At 46.0% G+C, this 19,280-nt stretch overlaps 1 protein-coding gene across 1 annotated transcript; it reads left to right on the top strand.

Annotated features, from left to right (window-relative positions):
* Positions 1-288: 288 nt before the first annotated feature.
* LTV1 (LTV1 ribosome biogenesis factor) lies at positions 289-19,029 on the top strand. The gene is made up of 11 exons (XM_081905187.1): positions 289-448; positions 1,756-1,887; positions 2,721-2,912; positions 5,035-5,122; positions 6,442-6,586; positions 14,124-14,358; positions 14,770-14,897; positions 16,112-16,248; positions 16,472-16,524; positions 17,375-17,575; positions 18,644-19,029. Exons 1-11 carry the CDS (start codon positions 446-448, stop codon positions 18,755-18,757), a joined length of 1,428 nt encoding a protein of 475 aa, XP_081761313.1. The 5' UTR covers positions 289-445; the 3' UTR covers positions 18,758-19,029.
* Positions 19,030-19,280: the final 251 nt, after the last annotated feature.

Below are 19,280 nucleotides of genomic sequence, written 5' to 3'. Positions count from 1 at the left end.
GAGCAGGGCATTCCAATTTGTACCAGAGCTCCAGTGCCGCTCCGTTTCCCACCAGCACTTCCGCCTGGCAGATAGGGTCAACACCATTGAACTCTTTTGCCGGGGGTGGTTTTTTGTTTTTTTACTCCGTGTAACTTCGTACAATAGCAGACACGACAACTTTTTCTCTTAACTATAAGTATCAGTGCTATTCAAATGAAGTAGAAATAGAGTGTGTTCTCCCACTGCTCCCCTCTTTCCGAGCAGCCTTGTATGAGTTGGTATGTTCTAACGATGGCGGACGAACGGACGCCATAGAGAAGGGAAACCAGAGCGACGCCGGAGCCGGAAGCACGTGAAACGGAGTGGGCACGGGCAGCTGCTGTGCTGGTTTTTAAAAAGTCGCGTGCTGAGGGGTCTTGGAACGTTCGGTGGGTGACGACGGCGACGTCCGTGTCCTCGCGCCATGGTAGGTGGCTGGGCAGGTGAAGGCGGCTTGAGGAGGAGGAGCCTGCGTGCGCGCTCTGAGCATGACGCGCCTCCTCGCGGGGTCGCGCTGGCAGCCTCGGGAGAAGTTCTGCTGTTGTTCCTCCGGCCTCTTCCCTGCCTCAGGCCACAGTGGCCTTTTCTTAGCAGTTGTGGGGGGATTGAGTAGGCAGAACAGTGGGGCAGAAATGGAGGCAGATGGCACGGGCTACATACGCGCCATACATTTGAAGTGCATTTCTCCTCATCTCTGGGAGCTGTAGCTGACCCTCAACACGCTACAATTCCCAGCAAAAGTACACTTCACAAAATTCCTGGGGAGATGTGCTTTAAATGCATGCCGTGTACGCAGCCACGGTCTCTCAAATATCACTTTTGTAATCTTGATATTTGTTTGCACAACAAACGAAGAACCATTTGTTTTGCTTTCCTCATGGGTATCCCAAGGCGTTTCGGCACCTGAGGTGAAATGCGCCACTGCCACCCTTGCGATGGAGTGTAAGAGCTCTGTTTCTCCTTGAGGAGCCCTTGCGGAGTCTCACCCGCCAAGCAGCAGGGTGAGATTCCAGATCCCCTGCTCCTACCCAGCAGAGAAGTTTTGCACCGGCTTCTCCTGCCACACCACCAGGCGGGGAGATCTCAACCCTGCCTGGTGGCAGTGCTGGATGGCAGAACACCTTGCCTCCCCTCTTATTGACCCAGCGGAGAGACCAGCAACAAAGCTGGTTGGTGGAACAGGTATGCTGCCCCTTGGGGGTTGCCACCTGAGGCAGCCACCTCACCCTGCCTCATGGTTGGGCCTGCTCTGGCTTTCTTACCCACCAGGCAAAAGGTATTTGGAACACTCAGGATCTCTCCTACAAGAAGCTGAGATCTGTAAGCCCATGTCAGAGACATAAAACAAGTGCATAAATGTTGGCTGCTGCAAGTGTGTGTTTGTTAACCTAGGGATTGTCAGTTTTGAAAACCAGCAAAACTTTCCTGGGTACTACACACATACTCCATGCAGCCAAGCACACAGCACAGCCTAATCTCTTGACTACAGCAGAATGCTTATTTCAAGCCAGCAAAGAAATGATATCATGCGGGTGCCAAGTGCATGTGTGTCTCCAGGCACCAGATCAGTGGGTAAGCCTATAATCCAAACAACTTTTGACTAATTTGCATTGCTTTTCAATTTCAGATACTTGTAAAAGTTATTGGAAGTTTCAGTCAAATGCAGTCCGTATAGTTAGGCAGAAAGGTTGTCAATTATGGATCATTCTTAAGTATCTTTACTTTGTTTTGCAGCCTCACAGGCGGAAGAAACCCTTCATAGAAAAGAAAAAAGCCGTAACCTTTCATTTAGTACACAGAAGTCAGAGGGACCCCTTGGCAGCAGATGACACTGCACCCCAGAGAGTTCTGTTACCTGCACAGAAGGTGGTTATAAAATACAGTGTTGTAGGAAAGTGGCTGAGCTTTTACTTTTCAGAGGATTGAGCCAGAAATTATTTCAGCCTTGAAGTTTTGGGGTTTGTAATAATGTGTAATAATTCCCTAGCACTTATTTGCATTACAATTTTTGCATTTTGAAACCATGTGGCATACATACTACACTCTGTAGTTTTCAAGGAAGTATAGTTCAAATAAAAATCTAATTGGGCTACTTGGAGGTGAGGGAATGCTAAAATCTGTGTTCACACACTTCATAAAAAATGTTTAGAAAGTTACTGTATCCAAAGTGCCTGCTTTCTCCCTGAAATATTTGCTTCCTCGTAATCTATGTTCAGGGATGCAGGTGGCGCTGTGGGTTAAACCACAGAGCCTAGGACTTGCCAATCAGAAGGTCGGCGGTTCAAATCCCCACGGCGGGGTGAGCGCCCGTTGCTCGGTCCCTGCTTCTGCCAACCTAGCAGTTCGAAAGCATGTCAAAAGTGCAAGTAGATAAATAGGTAAACGGCGGGAAGGTAAACAGCGTTTCAGTGTGCTGCTCTGGTTCGCCAGAAGCGGCTTAGTCATGCTGGCCACATGACCCGGAAGCTGTACGCCGGCTCCCTCGGCCAATAAAGCGAGATGAGCGCCGCAACCCCAGAGTCGGCTATGACTGGACCTAATGGTCAGGGGTCCCTTTACCTTTAATCTATGTTCAGCAAAAATTATGGGCAGATGCTTTTATTGTTAAACTGCTTTGAAATGTTTCATAGGAAGTGATTCATAACTGGAATTATTACACAAATAAATAAATTTGGAATCTCCCTCAAAAATACCTTTAGGGGGTTGATGAAAAAAGAAGAGAGGAACAGAGGAAATATGGAGTATTCTTTGATGATGATTATGACTACCTGCAACATCTCAAAGAAGCTTCTGGACCTTGTGAGCTCGTTCCATCAAGCATACCCAGTCAACAAGGCAGGATTGTTGTGACCACAGAAGGAGAGGTACACGAGGAAATTCAGCAAATTCCAGTAAGTACACAATGTACTTGTCATGGTACTCTTATAAGGATATTCAGCAAAGAAGTCGTGTTTTTTTAAAAAAAATTTTAAAAGGCAGGATTGAAATTATTAAATAAAGTATTCTGAAAACTTCTAATAAATGTTGTGATGAAACATTGCGGCCGTTTATCACACCTATGTTGTTGTTTTTGAAATCTTTGAGGCTTCAGCCTATGAAACTTCCTGCCTTAATACCTAATAAAGTTCTCAGGCAGGCCTTAACGAATGTTGCATTCACTATAAAATCTTTAACCACTGCCACCAAAATAAATCCTCTATGTCTTGAAGAAACCCAGGAGCCTGCTTCCTGTGACATAGACATGGGATTGACAACCAGTGGCGTAGCGTGGGGCGTGAAGGGGGGGCGGCTGCACCGGGTGCAACATCTGGGAGTTAGAGTTAGGGGGCGCAAATCCACAGGTTAGGGGCGCAAATTACTTGCCTTGCCCCAGGTGCTGACAACCCACGCTACGCCACTGTTGACAACACAACTAGAGACAGATGAACAAACTTGATTTTATTGTTAAGTGAATTATTTACATAAAAAAGAAAAAAGTGTTGCATTTCAGGTGGTAGGATGCAATTTCTTAAGTGTACAGTTTGCAGTTAACCAGGGTATCTGCTGCTACAGTTCCTAACATCTAAGAGGGTTTTTTGCAGCCAGATAAGCCCCCAGTAGTTTTTCCCTGGGACCCAATTTGCTTGACCTTCACACCAGGCAGCCATAAGGAGGAACTGATGCTGAGCAGCAGACTTCTTCCTGTTGACTTCTAGAATAGATCAGATGTTTGCTGAAATCCACCCTCTGGTCAAGAGCTCATCTTGAAACCCTCTGGTTCTGGATTTTGGTGCCTACTTGAAGCTTCACCACTACCTCAGAGCATGCCTTCATGCTCTCCCCAGCTGCCAGTTCATTTCCCAGCAGTTTTCTCACAGACTGCCAGCATTACTTTTTCCAAGCTGAGCTCTGCTCTCCTCTAGTTGGCAGCCAGCTGACAGATTGGCCTTTTGTTCTCCCTCCAGCCAGAGCCTTCTGACCACTTGTGTCCTTGCCCCTGTCAGGGAAGCCTTACCTGTCTGTCTTCTTTCGGGGACTAGTCAATGATTCTACATGAACAAATTCTAATGGGCAGTTGAATTTGTGGACCCCTTGATGGAAGCAAATTGCATTTTATTCTACACCTGGTCCATCTATAAACAAAGGGAGCTTCTCCCACTAGTCATTTTCAGACAGTCATCGTGAAACTTTCCTCCTTAGCAACTGTTACTAAGGCAGCCATAAGTGTTTTGTGACCATCACAAAGTCACAGAGCTAGGCTTCTGGTCTTTTGGGTTACATTATAACCTCAGCCACACATTTCTCTCAGAATATAAATGTTACTAAGTATTATCATCAGTTTATTTTGTAATCAGCCTTGCCACAAAGAACTACGCTCAAAAGCAATGTACCGTAGCAATGAGAACAAAAATGCAGCTGCCTCTTTCTCTGTTTGATTCTGTGAATTTTGTTACAATGGACTAACATGGCTTTTTAACTACTATTGGTGTGAATAAGTCTAATAATAGTAGCTAATAACACAAATGATAAAGTTTTGTAATTTTTAAATTCAGTTTCTATCAAGCAGATTTATAGAAGCCCTTTTCAACCTATGAGATTGGGGGGGGGGGGAGTGCTGTATGTCTCTTTGGCAGCCATTTGGAAGGATTAGAGGTGTGGAGGGAAGATTTTTACCAAACACGTATCAGTTAATAAGTTGGCTAGTGGTGATGGAACATACTGCCATAACATCATAGTTTGTGCATCTACAAAAAAAGGGGGACATTTTCCAGAAGTTACTTATAAGCAGGATTTAGGATTCCAGCAGCCTTGCTTGTCAACTTGCACTCCAGAGAAGCCTCTGTAGAAGAAATTCTTACAGATACTAGTCCTCTGTGGGGGGGGGGGGGATGAACATACATGTGCTGTGTCTCCAATTTCAGAACAGGCAAATATTTTTTAAAAACAGTAATAATATTCAGTGGTTTTTGTGTCTTGAGTAATTTTTTCTTGGGGGGGGGGGATGACCTCTGTTTTGTTCTTTTTGCTTTTTAGGCCCCCACCATTAACTTGCCCTCATCAGTGTTTGCATCAGAATTTGAAGAGGATGTGGGATTGTTAAACAAAGCCGCTCCCATTTCAGGTACTAAATTTACACTGCAGTCTGGTTCATATTTACTAAGAAGAAATACTATGTTAAATGGAGGCTACTCTCTAGAAAGTGACTATCAAAGTATAGGCTTAATCTGTCTCTTTGTCCTAGCATCTATTATTACAGAATACTTTTGTTGCAGAATTTCTATATGAGCAGCAGCAGCAGCATCACTATGTAATCTAATAGGAAATAGGAGGTGAAACTATTTTCTACGTGCTTTGGGATTGCCTAGATCTCTTTATTCTTCATTCAAAATCAAATTAGCATCAATTATGCAGAACAGATAAATGTTTTTGCAAGATGCATCGTTCTACCATGCTGGAAGTAAGTCTTCTGGAAACAGGGAAAAGGACACAACTTTTATTTCAGTTTTGTAAATACTCAGAATAAACCCATTGAGATCATTGGACTTGTCCATTGATTTTAGTGGATGAACTCAAAGTCTGACTTAGGACTCAGCTATACAGCTGCAAATAAAACATTTTAAGTGTGGTTTAAGTGCAATATACAATGTGACACTAGATGACAATGGTGAGCCTTGTGGAAAATTCAATGTATTTTTTTTATTTAAAAAACACTTTTAAAAAAGCACTGTCAGAACATTTTTTATATGTGTGTTGTTTCCACCTCAAGTTGGCTATCTTACTAATTCTTCTATTCACGTGTGGTGGGGAATAGGTAAAAGGTAAAAAGTCAAAGGTGACTATTGGGTGCGGCGCTCACCTTGCTTCAGGCCGAGGGAGCCGGCATTTGTCCACAGACAGCAGGGGAAAAACTCTTGTAAACTGTATGAGAATAGAGTTCTACCATAAATTACTTACCCTGAAATGCAGGCTAGTTTTGGGTTTGTCTATTTATTTTTTTAAGTTGTGTACTAATAACCATTTCATCAGCTTTCTTTGTATTTTAAAAAGAATTTGGCAGCAGCCTGTTTAAATATAGCAAAATCACTTATTGAATTTTTAAAAAATAGTAATTTGAAAACAAAAGCAGATGCTATAACACAACTCCTCTCATAGAACACAGTAAAAATTAATTAATCTAATTTTCCTCACCCTTTTCTAAATTAGCTCTGGGCCCCAAAAGCCTTCCCATTCAAGTGGGGGGGTCTTGCAACACTTCTAAAAGGTACTCAGGTTTGAGTCTGCCATAGAAGGGAATTCTATAAAGGGAACGGCCACAATGAATGGTTTTCTATGCTTGGCTAAAGACTAGTGTTTACAGCAAACTGGCTGTTTGGCTCTGACACTTTCTGAGAAATGGCTTGTCATAACTCATTTATAAGGTGTTATTTTATCTATCATTAGGGCCTAGGCTGGATTTTGATCCTGACATTGTTGCGGCACTTGACGATGACTTTGATTTCGACAATCCTGATAATCTTCTTGATGATGACTTCATTTTAAGGGCTAATAATCAAGGAAGCACAGAGCAGGAAGAGGAAGCTTGTTGGTAATGGAATGGAAAAGTATTACTGTCCTTCGTTGCCTTTCTGTTCTTTGTTTTGCGTTTTGCCGCTGGGCAAAACGTTGCTAAGGAACTATCTTCATGCTCCTTTTCATATAGACACTTTTCAGTGTCTGAAAATCAGCACCTCATCAGCTATTTAACTGTAAAATAAGAAAAGTAATGACCTATGGCCTGGTTAGACAAGAAGTCCGAAAAGAAATGAGGTGAGGAGGAAGAGCAGCAGCCTGATAGAGATCCATCAGAAGCTCAAGTGTACCACCATCAATTTAGGGTAGGCCTATTGAGCGCTTTATTTCTTTACCAAGGAAGGCTTAAGACTCTTCTCATTCTTAGGGCTTCTAGCAAAACAAACAATACATTCAGAATTCAGCTTCATCCTCCCCCAACCATTTACATTGTTTCTCAAATCTCTGTAGCTTCTTCTCTCTAAAGTTGGCCCAGCTATCCTGTCCTCTCCTTACTGTTTCTCGCAGTGCCAGTCTATCATTGCTTATGACACTGAGGCAAAGGGAAATAGAGTGCCTTCTAGAATCAATGCTGCTGCAGCTGTCTCTCTTTTCCCACCTGTCTGCCTTGTTCTATGCTGGCAGAAGAAGCATAGGCACCCACGAGTTCTGCCCATCGTCACCTCTGACCCACCTGTGTTTACTTTCCATAGTGGCGAGGCAGTCATATATGTTTGCTGCCGGCCCCTGACAGCCTTCTAGACAATAATAATTGCAGCTGCAGAGAAACCAAGTGGCTTCAACCCCCTTCCCCTCAGCTGTTGCCTTACAGCAGCCATTCCATCAAGCTATGTGTCAGGGTTTCTGGGAGAGAGGAGGAGATGACAGAGGAGACGGAGAGCGAGTGGGAGGAGGGGCAGAAGGATGAGGAAGAAGATGACGGAATTCTGAGGGAATCCACGAGTCTGAGCAGCGAGTCAGAGGATTCTCAAAAGGGGGTTACCTTAATCAAGCAAAAGGGAGGAGAAGGGAGAAGCGGAGAGGAGCCCAGTGGAAGACAGACGCAGCAAGAGGCGTCTCAGCCGGAACGGAGTAAAGGGGGTGGAGTCGTCAGCCTCTCGGAGGGAGCAGGATTAGGAGAGAACAGAGAAAGGGGGTTGGAGCAAGGTGTTCAGCCGGAAAGGGTGGAGAGCAGAACAAGGGGTGGTGTAGCGGTCGAAAGAAAGGTCAGCAGCAACGTACGCGCGCCAAGTTCAAACGTAGAGGCGCGCGGAAGTGGAGAGAGCTCAGGGGAGGAGCCCGGCCCTAAAGCCAGAAGGAGGGGGGAAGAGGCGGCAGAGGATTCAGCCTCAGGCGAGTCACGGAGAGAGGGAACCCAGGGGGGCAGGAAGACCCTGCGGAAAAGAAAGGAGAGGAAGAGGTGGTCTAGAGCCAGGCTATTAAGTTGGTGTGGAAGAGGGGAGGAGTCAGAGGGGACTTCAGCGGTCTAACGTGACAGACGTACGGCCACGATGCTGAACTGTACGAGAAGCAGAAATCTTCAATAAACTTTTCCTGTAAATAAACTGCAACGGAGTGAGGTCTCTTGTGAGCTGGGACCCGTCCTGGGTGGCCGTGACAGTAAGTCCCCTCTCAGAAAGCAAAAAAATTTTTTTGCGAAGCTCACGAACGGGAGCAGCCATGAGCGCTGAGGAGCAGCTGGTTGCACTGCGGGATCAGGTTACCGCTCTCACATCGGCAGTCATTGCTTCGCAGAAGAAGAATGACGACTTGGAGAAGACGTGCCAGGATTTGCAGGCAAGGTGGGAACACGCGGACAGGGCGGGGGCCCCAGGTTCCAGAGCGGAGGGCATTGCGCTTGGACGGAGGGGGGGTGCCCTGGTTCCGCATTTTAATGGCAACTTGCAAGACTATCCCAATTTCAGAGCGGACGTCGTATATGCACTGCATTTACTCCGTCACGATTTTAAAGATGAGGAGGAGAAAGTGGGGTTCATTGTTTCGCACCTGCATGGGGAGGCCAGGGCTTGGCTACGCAATCTGTGGCGCGAAGATGGACCGGCCCGTCGCAATTCAACTGCGTTCATCAAAGCGATGGATTCTTGTTTTCAATCCTCTGTGGATGTGGACATTGCGCGCCGTCAAATGCACGGGCTGAGGCAGGGGAAAGCGACTGTGCGCCAATACCACTCTAAATTTTTTGCATTGCTCACCGCCTTAGATTGGCCAAAGGACAGTAAGCCGGTCAGAGATCTTTTTTGGGAGGGATTGAGCCCCCCCATCAAGGATGAGATCGCTAGGGGGGACAGACCCCAGACCCTAGAAGACGTGGTGCAACGGGCTTTAGCTATTGGAATTCGACATGAGGGACGTCCGTGGCACGAGGAGGACGGGCCCCAAGCGCGTGCGCAAGCGAGGACTCTCCCTTTTGTGCACAGGGATTTCAGCCGTGCGCACCCCTCGCCAATGGGGAAGGAAAGCGAGGAGCCAATGGAGATTGGTGGTGCTAGGGCTCAGAAGCCATCCCAGAGCCCTGTCCCTGGTGCAGCCAAAGCGAAGCCTCCTAGAGGAACCAGGAAGTGTTACATCTGTGACAGTGCGCACCATATGGCGAAAGAGTGCCCCCAGAGGCTCCAGAAGCACACTGCAGCACTGGCAACTGTAACAGCAGAGGTGCAACCAGGGGAGCAGCTTCAGGGAAACGACAGTGCCTGGCTGGAAGCAGAGCTACTGGGGCTCAGCCAGGCGGATCTGTAGACAAGCCCCCAGCATCACTGCAGAGCGTGGACCCTTTGCCTCCCAGACCGGCAGTTCTGCTCACAGCAACACTCCAGTTGCCTGATGGGAGACTCCTCGAGGTTCCAATAACGATCGATTCGGGAAGCAACGCCGACTTCGTGGGACTGCAGTTCGTTAAGCAGCACAACATGGCGCTCCTGCCTGCAACGACGCCTCTAAACGTGGTCACGGTAGACGGCAGGAAGTTGCTGGGGGGGCAAGTGGTGCAGCAAACCCCTCCCATGATGATGCAGATTGGCAACCATCGAGAACTTATTAGTTTCAATGTCACCCACTTATCGGACACACCCATCGTGTTAGGCATGAGTTGGCTGGAGAGGCACAGTCCCGCGGTTGCGTGGTACCAGCGGCAGATCACCTTTTGTTCGTCGTATTGTGCTCAGCATTGCTTTCAGACCGATCAGGGAGGAGAAGCCGAGCAGCAGTTGCATCTGGGTATGGTGCAAACAGTGCCTCACAAGTACCAGGACTTCTTGGAGGTTTTCTGTGAGAAGGAAGCTGACAAGTTGCCGCCTCACAGACCTTACGACTGCGCGATTGATTTAGTGCCAGGGGCGCAACTGCCTGCTGCCAAGCTGTACTCCATGTCGGAAGACGAGATGCAAGAGCTTCGGGAGTTCATAGACCATAACCTCAAGCGAGGTTTCATCCAGGAATCTAAAGCAGCGGGTGGCAGCCCTGTGTTCTTTGTGAAGAAGAAAAACACGCCCCAAAAAAGGCTTATAGTGGATTACAGGTTCATAAACAGCTTGACTAAGCCCAAAGCTTTCCCCATGCCCAAGATTGACGACCTTTTAGCGACCGTCAGGAGGGGCAAGATTTTCACCAAGCTGGACCTACGTGGAGCTTACAATCTCATCCGCATCCGGAAAGGAGATGAGTGGAAGACCGCCATGTTCACCCCTCTGGGCACATACGAATACAGAGTCATGCCTTTCGGTCTCCAAAATGGCAGCCACGTTTTTCAAGCATTTATGCACCACGTGCTAGCAGGTCTCCTCTACAAGAAGTGTGTCTGCTTTCTCGACGATATCCTGATTTTCTCGGAATCGCCGGAGGATCACGATAAGGACGTGAGGGAGGTCCTGCAGAGGCTGAAGGACCACAGGCTGTACGCCAAGTTGGAAAAATGCCAGTTTGATGTCAGAGAGGTTGATTTCCTTGGCTACAAGTTGTCCGACGAGGGACTGGCCATGGACAGGGCTAAGGTTCAAGCGCTGTTGGACTGGAAAAGCCCTCGAAATCGGAAAGAGGTCCAGAGGTTCATCGGCTTTGCCAATTTTTACCGCAAGTTTATTAAAGGTTTTGCGAACGCGACGGCGGCTATCACTGACACCCTCAGTTCCAAGAAGAAGAAGTTCGTCTGGACCGAACAAGCGGAGCGGTCCTTCCGGACGCTTAAAGGTCTTTTCGCCTCCGAAGAGCAGCTGCTCCACGTGAATCCCGGCAGACCCATGCGGGTAGAGACCGATGCGTCAGACAGAGCGGTTGGGGCCGTTCTTTTGCAAGAGGATTCACAAGGCAACTGGAGACCGGGTGCGTTCTACTCCCGGAAGCTCAGCAAGACGGAGCGCAATTATACCATATGGGACAGGGAGTTGTTGGCCATTCATGCAGCTTTCAAAGCGTGGCGACACTTCTTAATAGGAGCCAAGCACACGGTGCAAGTCCGCACGGATCACAAGAACTTAGAGTATTGGCGGACGGCTAAGTTACAGACCCAGCGACACATGCGCTGGGCGGAGTTCTTTGCGGATTTCGACTTCAAAATAGAATACATCCCAGGAGACTCCAATGTTATTGCAGACGCGCTGTCCCGAAAGCCGCAATACTTGGAGGAAGCAGCTCCAATCGCAGCAAAGCACATTTTCGCACCGCAGGCGTGGACGTGCGCTACCATCGCAGTCGACCTGGACGCGGTGCGACGCGCGTTGCAAAGGGATCAGTTTGCACAGTCCAAGATGGAGGAGCTACGCGGAGGGTCGCGAGACAACGATGAGTTCCAATTGCAAGATGGACTTTTGACTCGTAAGGGTGCCCTTTACGTGCCCACCGACGATCTTCGAGCCAAGGTTCTGCAACAATTGCATGACGCCCCTAGTGCAGGCCATTTCGGCAAAGAGAAGACGATGGAGTTGGTGGCTAGAGACTTTTGGTGGCCCCAGATGAGAGGAGAGGTGGCGGACTACGTCGCCAGGTGTGATATCTGCCAGAGGTCCAAACCAGTGCACCAGAAGCAGGCGGGATTGCTAGAACCGCTGGAGACACCGCAGCAACCGTGGGAGAGGGTAGCGTTGGACTTTGTTACGGACCTGCCCAGCTCCAGAGGTAAGACGGCGGTGTTAGTGGTGGTGGACTTGTTCACCAAGATGGCGCATTTCATCCCTTGTGCCAAGGTGGCGACGGCAGAACAGACCGCAAAGCTCTTCATCGATCACGTCTTCAGAGTGCATGGACTTCCGCAGTCCGTCTTGTCCGACAGGGGGCGCCAGTTTGTTTCCACTTTCTGGCGAAAGCTTCTGGGCATCTTGCACGTCAAAATCAACCTGACATCGGCGAGACATCCACAAACCAATGGTCAAGCGGAGAGGGTCAACGCGATCATGCAGCAGTACCTGCGGTGCTACGCCAACCAGCGACCTGCGGCGTGGGTGGACTATCTGCCGATGGCCGAATTCGCCTACAACAACACGAAACACGCATCCACCGGGGTGACGCCTTTCTTCGCGAACAATGGCCGTCATCCCAGAACCTTCCCGAGATTTGCGGCACCAGGAGGGGGGGGGCCTCAAGATGCCGACCAGTTTGCAGCGGAGTTGCAAGAGGTGCACGAGGAGCTGCGGAGACATTTGGAGCTGGCAAAACAGGCGTATAAGGTGCAGGCCGATAAGCACAGGAGGGCGGGAGAGGACATCCAGATTGGGGACTGGGTGTGGTTAGCAGCCCACGCGATGCCGGCCAGGTCATTGGCCAAGAAGAAGTTAGGACACAGGCACCTAGGGCCATATCAAGTTGAGGCTAAGATCAATCCGGTGGCTTTTCGTCTAGCCCTTCCGGAGGGTTCCAGGGTGCACCCGGTCTTTCATAGGTCGGTGCTCACTCCCTACAAAACCCCACACAGGTTTCAAGAGTCAGGAGCACTCCCAGAGCCACGTAGGAGGGCGCCTGAGGGGGGGGAATCGCCAAGACCAGAACCTCTTAACGAGGTCACAGAGATACTGGACTCGAGATGGGGGGAGGAGGGAGTTGAATATTTTCTAGCCAGGGAAGGCACTCCGGCCTCTGCCAATAGCTGGGTGCCGGGTTACGCGTTGGACGAACCCCTGTTGAAGGAGGAGTTCCATGCACTTTTTCCGCACAAGCCCATGCCCGAGGAGTATTTTGATGATTGGCTTTTCACGCCCACTTTGTCAGACAGCACGTTCGAGGGTTTCTCCTCACCCGAGGGCCATACGCCCGAAACAAGCCCGACCAGGGATCCGAGACTGGGGGGGGAGGAGACAGGCCCTTGTTGGTGGGTGGATCAGCCAAGGGAGGCATGGAGTCAGAGATGGATGGTAGGTCCTTGGCAGGCAGCGCCAGGAGAAGCAGTGATGGAGGAAGAGACTGTGAGGTCTGTGGGTGGGGAACCCGAGTTCGAACACACATATACGGAGATGACAGAGGAGAACGTTGAAGTGGACAACTTGTATCCTGAACCGACCCCGGAAGAACCACGTTTTCCTCAACCTGCACCCGGCGAGTGGGAGGGGGGAAGGGGGGGCTTCGAGGGGGGGATGGATGTCAGGGTTTCTGGGAGAGAGGAGGAGATGACAGAGGAGACGGAGAGCGAGTGGGAGGAGGGGCAGAAGGATGAGGAAGAAGATGACGGAATTCTGAGGGAATCCACGAGTCTGAGCAGCGAGTCAGAGGATTCTCAAAAGGGGGTTACCTTAATCAAGCAAAAGGGAGGAGAAGGGAGAAGCGGAGAGGAGCCCAGTGGAAGACAGACGCAGCAAGAGGCGTCTCAGCCGGAACGGAGTAAAGGGGGTGGAGTCGTCAGCCTCTCGGAGGGAGCAGGATTAGGAGAGAACAGAGAAAGGGGGTTGGAGCAAGGTGTTCAGCCGGAAAGGGTGGAGAGCAGAACAAGGGGTGGTGTAGCGGTCGAAAGAAAGGTCAGCAGCAACGTACGCGCGCCAAGTTCAAACGTAGAGGCGCGCGGAAGTGGAGAGAGCTCAGGGGAGGAGCCCGGCCCTAAAGCCAGAAGGAGGGGGGAAGAGGCGGCAGAGGATTCAGCCTCAGGCGAGTCACGGAGAGAGGGAACCCAGGGGGGCAGGAAGACCCTGCGGAAAAGAAAGGAGAGGAAGAGGTGGTCTAGAGCCAGGCTATTAAGTTGGTGTGGAAGAGGGGAGGAGTCAGAGGGGACTTCAGCGGTCTAACGTGACAGACGTACGGCCACGATGCTGAACTGTACGAGAAGCAGAAATCTTCAATAAACTTTTCCTGTAAATAAACTGCAACGGAGTGAGGTCTCTTGTGAGCTGGGACCCGTCCTGGGTGGCCGTGACACTATGTTTACATGTGGTTATAAAAACTGTCAGAGTTTGCTTTTCAACCTCCTTTCCCATCTCCTTTCCTTCTATGCTTTGACTTTTTATTGGAAGCCTTTCTGCCTTTGTTTCAAATGCCATCCTGGGAGCCATTTTGGCTAAAGAGCAAGATAGAAATTATTTAATACTTCTTTTTTAAAAAACGTGATAGCTGGGTTACTTTTTCTTTTTGGCTGCTCTTCCTAGGGAGTCTGGAGATGAAGATGAATGGGAGGACATGGAGGAAGAGGATGGAGAAGGCACCCAGAGTGATGTGGATTCGGATGGTCCTTTGTCAGATGACAGTGAGATTAAAGGAGAAATGAAAGAATTTCTTTTCATGCAAGAAGAGACCAAGAGCCGTTTCACAGAATACTCCATGACTTCTTCAGTAATGAGAAGGAATGAACAGCTGAGCCTTTTGGATGAGAGATTTGAGAAGGTGAGGTAACCTAATGGTAATGATTCTGGTGACGCTTAAAGGGTTGTTGGCAAATATTCCCCCACTCAAACTCTGATTCTGATACAGGCAGATCAAAGCCCTGTGTAAATGGCTACTTATTATTTTTCCAATGATAGAAAGACTGCTAACTGCTAAACAATCATACTCTGTAATATTTTTGTTCAATATCGAGTAACATTTATTCTTAACCGTAGATATGTTATTGTCAATCAGCAGTGTAGCAAATAAATTTGTATTAGTTTTTACATAAAGGAGAAAGAAATTAGGAAAATGAAAATAATTGTTTTCAGAACTCTTAATTCCTCTCCCTGTGCAGTTTAGATTTGTTACTGTAGTTATATAATTAGTTCCAGATACGTTCAGATTGAGTGTTGTGTGTTTTTTGTTTAGTTCTTTGAGCAGTTTGATGATGATGAAATTGGAGCACTGGATAATGCCGAATTGGAAGGTTTCATTCACAGTGACAGTACGCGGTTACAGGAAGTCTTGAATGACTACTACAGAGAGAAGGCAAAGAAGTACGTAGAATGTCCCAGCTGTCTGATTTCTTGGTGTGAATTAAAAGAATTTCTATAGAACCCTTCGACATCAGGGTGATTTACAAATGTTGGACATAAGCTACAATCAAAACATTAAAAGGCCATTTTTTAAAAATGAAATTATTTTAAAAGGCTAATCAAAAAGGCCATTGTGTAGCACGAAAAGGACAGTTGCATGAGCACTAGGGAAGCCTCCTGGGGAGGGGATGTTCCGAGTCCAAAGATGACGACTCACATAGACAGCCTTAGCTCCCAGCTTCAGCTTTCCCATTTTATGCTAGGAAGGGAAGCGTCTTTGCTGGTTTAGTGTTTATGTATTCTATTTACTGATTAATTTCCAGAGACTACATTGAAAGCTGAATAATTTTTATTTAAAGGCATTGTCATGAAAAACACTATATTTCCTCTAATTGTTTGATTTGGTTGTGGTTTATCTGGTTCATGGGGGAAGAGCTCAGTTGGATCTCTTGTTTATATTCATGCTTGACTGCTGTTACCGATGATCAGTTGCTATGTTAGAAGAAGAAAGCCAAAGTCCTTTAAATATATAGCTTTTGATGGCAAAATGTTTGGCTTGACGCATGTATTGATATTTACTTCATATTGACGCAAGATAATCAACATTCTCTGCCTCTAGCAGCAATTATAAAGTGTGTGTCAGATTCAGAAGAGGCAATTGTGATGTCCTGTCAAGTATCTGATTGAAGGAAAAGGAGGAGGGAATATACTTCAGTGGGATTTAACATTCAGTATATACATTTTATGAAAAATAAATAAATACCTTTAATTATATACAACTGGGTATGCTGCAAACAACATAGGCTGTACTAAGAGAAAAATATTTAGCTTTTTTGCAGTTGGAATGCCTGCTGATACTGTGCAAATAAAATGTATTTTATTGTGATGCACAATTAAGGGGAACTCCTTTGCCAAATTACACCTTTCAAAAACATAATGTATATCTACCATTTTCTGCCATACCAGTTGTTGCCAGATTGCAACTTGCGTTATCCCTGGCCATTGACCATGCTGGCTGATGAATTCTGGTGTCCAAACAAAGTGTGGAGAGCATAAATTAGCCACCGCTGCTCTAAGGGATACTGATCAATGGAAAAGCAGCTAGAGGCAGTTTTAAATTTAAATTTAAAATGTTTTTAATATGCCTTCATGAATCTTTTATTTTTCTCCAAAAGCTGTGTCAAACTTGAAGGTCTCGAAATCAAAGAAGATTCAAAGCTGCTCCCGAGTGAGGAAGAAGATGAGACAGAAGAAATTGCAGCTTTGGTTATTGAAGAACCCAAAGAAAAGTGGGATTGCGAATCCATTCTGAGTTAGTGTCTAGAGCTACATTTTTTTTTCCCCAACGGCTAAAAAATGCAGGGATTATACTGCTGCTTTTGTGTGTCAAACTAGCACACACAGTAACTATTAACGAAAAAGGCCAATGAATAAGAAATTATTAATAGTTTGGTCTATAACAAAAGTTTTAAAATCATAACTGGGGCAGTAACTGATTGATTACTCAAACTTGTGTCTCTCTTTTTCTCCTTAAGGTACCTATTCAAACTTATACAATCATCCAAAACTTATTGAGGTTCCACAAAAGGTAAATTGAAGTTTCTATTTTATATCATTTTAAGAATTTTGACCAATAATAGGCACATCCAAGAATTTCAGCATGCCTAGTGTGATTTTTTTGCTTTAAAGGAAAAATAAAATAGCAAGCCTTACCAACTTGAAAATGGCTTTTGAAATTAAAAGCCATGTGGCATGGAAAATGATTGTCTCTGGGTTGTGTAGATGATTGTCTCTGGGTCATAATTAGTTGTGTAGTTCTTTGGTTCCCTATCCCAGTAGCATGTGTGGTCATAAGCTTACGTGTTTTGGGATAATTGTAAGTGTTCTTCAGACCTGTTTGTCATTACTCAAAAGTGATCCAGCATAGACTGGTTGGTGTCTTTTCTTTCTTCCTTTCAGCAGTATTAAATATTTTTGCATTTATTGCTCTCACAGAAAACAAGTTCTTAGTAACTTGTTTTACCTGGAAATCGGAAGCTAGAAAAATTATCACTATTCTCTGCTTTAAATACTAAACATGCATGCACAGTTTCAAGTAATTTCTATGTAATCTGCCAAAGATTTTCAACAAGTATAAGGAAGCCATTTAATAAATATTGCAACAGAACAAGAATACATTTTTATTATTATTTAATCATAGCCAAACAGACATTCCCGCCCCCCCAGGCAAGGTTATAAATTCTGCTTTGACTGAGCATTGATTTGACACTTAGGGCCTATAGGTTCTGCTGCAATGAACTTTGGACTGGACTGATTGGGGAAGAAATCCACAATGTTATTGCTGGCTTATACATGACATGAAAAAGTATAGCAAGGGGTGGGGGGGTGGGGAAAACCACATTTATTAGTTTGTTTGTTTGTATGTATTTACTTTTCAGCCCAAACCAATTGAAGTGTCAAGTAAGACAGGAATCCCTCTGGGTGTTTTGCCCAGAAGAGGACTTACAGCTAAGCAGGCTGAACGCATGGAAATGATTAACGACAGTGACCTGCCAAGAGTAGCCACACAACCACGATGCAAAAATGAGAGTAAAGAAGATCGGAAAGCTAGAAAACAAGCTATTAAAGAAGAAAGAAAGGTAGGCTTCTTTCACTTTTTTCAGCAAATACTGAAATGTGCATTTGTCTGATTGTCACTTTCATTAAAGTAGTTGGTCAGTTTTAACTTGAACCAGAGCCATTTACATCCTAACTTTTGAACATGAACCCGGGTAACTTCACTGTTTCCAGGTTGTCTCCCATAGATAAGCACCAACAGACTGAGACCATATTAGGTGTATGCAGGCGTATTTCTGCAGCATATATGTCTTTTGACTTCTGTCCTTTTACAATATGCTAAATTGTTGTTGTGAAATAAAGGGTGCAGAGGGCAATGTACACTGGGCACCACAGTGACACTGGTCCTGATCAGAAGGTGATCACCTACTCAGAAGGGAGTAGGTAAATGTAACTTAATCAGAAGGTGACACTATTGTGCTCTATATTAGATCCTTATCAATTGTTAATCTTCTTCTGATTGGGAAAAGATGCTGCTTTGTTCTAATGGTGTTTCTCTGTATGGGTTTAGGAGGGGGCAGAAGTTCCTTTGTTCCATTTCAATTGCTAATACCAGTATTGGATTTATGCTAATTTTTTACAGATCTTTGCTCATAGCAGTTGGCTGCTTGCAAGAATCTTTGCATTCTTTGTGACCAGTACAATAAATTTAAAAGTGCAGCCCAGAAAGAACCCCAAAACTGGCATGTATATAGTTGAAAGGATTGGTAAATCAGTCGCTTCATTCTGAACTCTCTACATGTGACTAGTGATAGCAATAGAAATAAACTAGCTTTTCTTATGAGATGTGTTTCTGCAGCATTTGTAGCATGGAATAGCCAATGTGGTGCCCTCCAAAGCTTGCGGAGGGTGCATTTGGGTTGTATCCAATGCTGCCTGTGCACAAACAGAATGGATTTCTGCTCTGGAAGGGACTTCGTGTGCCTCCTTCTCCCTGCACATCCCTCAAAAACTGTTTGGGAGGGTTGGAGGGTCTTCCACAGATGACTAGAGAGCATGTGAGGGGCTGCAGAGGCTGCATACTATTTTATTAAGGAAACTGCTTTGGGAACTTCTTTGTTGAAATGTAAATAAATGGTTTATCTGTGTAGGAACGCAGAATGGAGAAGAAAGCAAACAGATTGGCCTTCAAGCAAGAGAAGACGAGGCAAGAGAAAGAGCTGCTCAACCTGAAACAGAATATTCAAGGGCTCAAGCTGTCATAATGAAAAACAATTGCTTCTTGTTAAGGACACTCAGCTACCATACTCTTTGCTGACACCTTTTGGAACTTCTGTCTTCAGCCTGACAACAGCAAAGTTTAAGATAATGACTTTTTGAATTCAGATATAGTCACTTATCGGCATCTGGTTACATCCAAAATAATTTTGGGGTACCACTGAAATAAAACTGCTGTAATATTTTCTCCTATGGAAGTGTTGGCAGGCATTTGTTAAGATGGGCAAACTCCTCTATAGTAAAATTTCTTTACTAGACACTTTTGTCTGCTTTCATTATAACAATTAGACTTTCAAAACTTGGTTTAATATTTAAGTTAATACTTCTGTGTTGCTGCTTACAGGAATGGTGTTCAAGAGGAATTAACTCCTGCGATTGGAGAGGCAGGGTGTTATCTTAAGAACCTCATGTTAAAGTATCAGGCCATGAGTCAAATGAATTCAACATAGCACTAAGGAGATAATTAGGGGCATTTCTGCTTGCCTGGCAAAATGATTTTTCCTCTCTTCA

Source organism: Podarcis melisellensis (assembly GCF_964234715.1).
Source record: "Podarcis melisellensis genome assembly, chromosome: 3".
Classification (NCBI taxonomy): Eukaryota; Metazoa; Chordata; class Lepidosauria; order Squamata; family Lacertidae; genus Podarcis; species Podarcis melisellensis.
The sequence above is the reverse complement of the archived record's forward strand: the minus strand, read 5'-3'. Positions and strand labels throughout refer to the sequence as shown.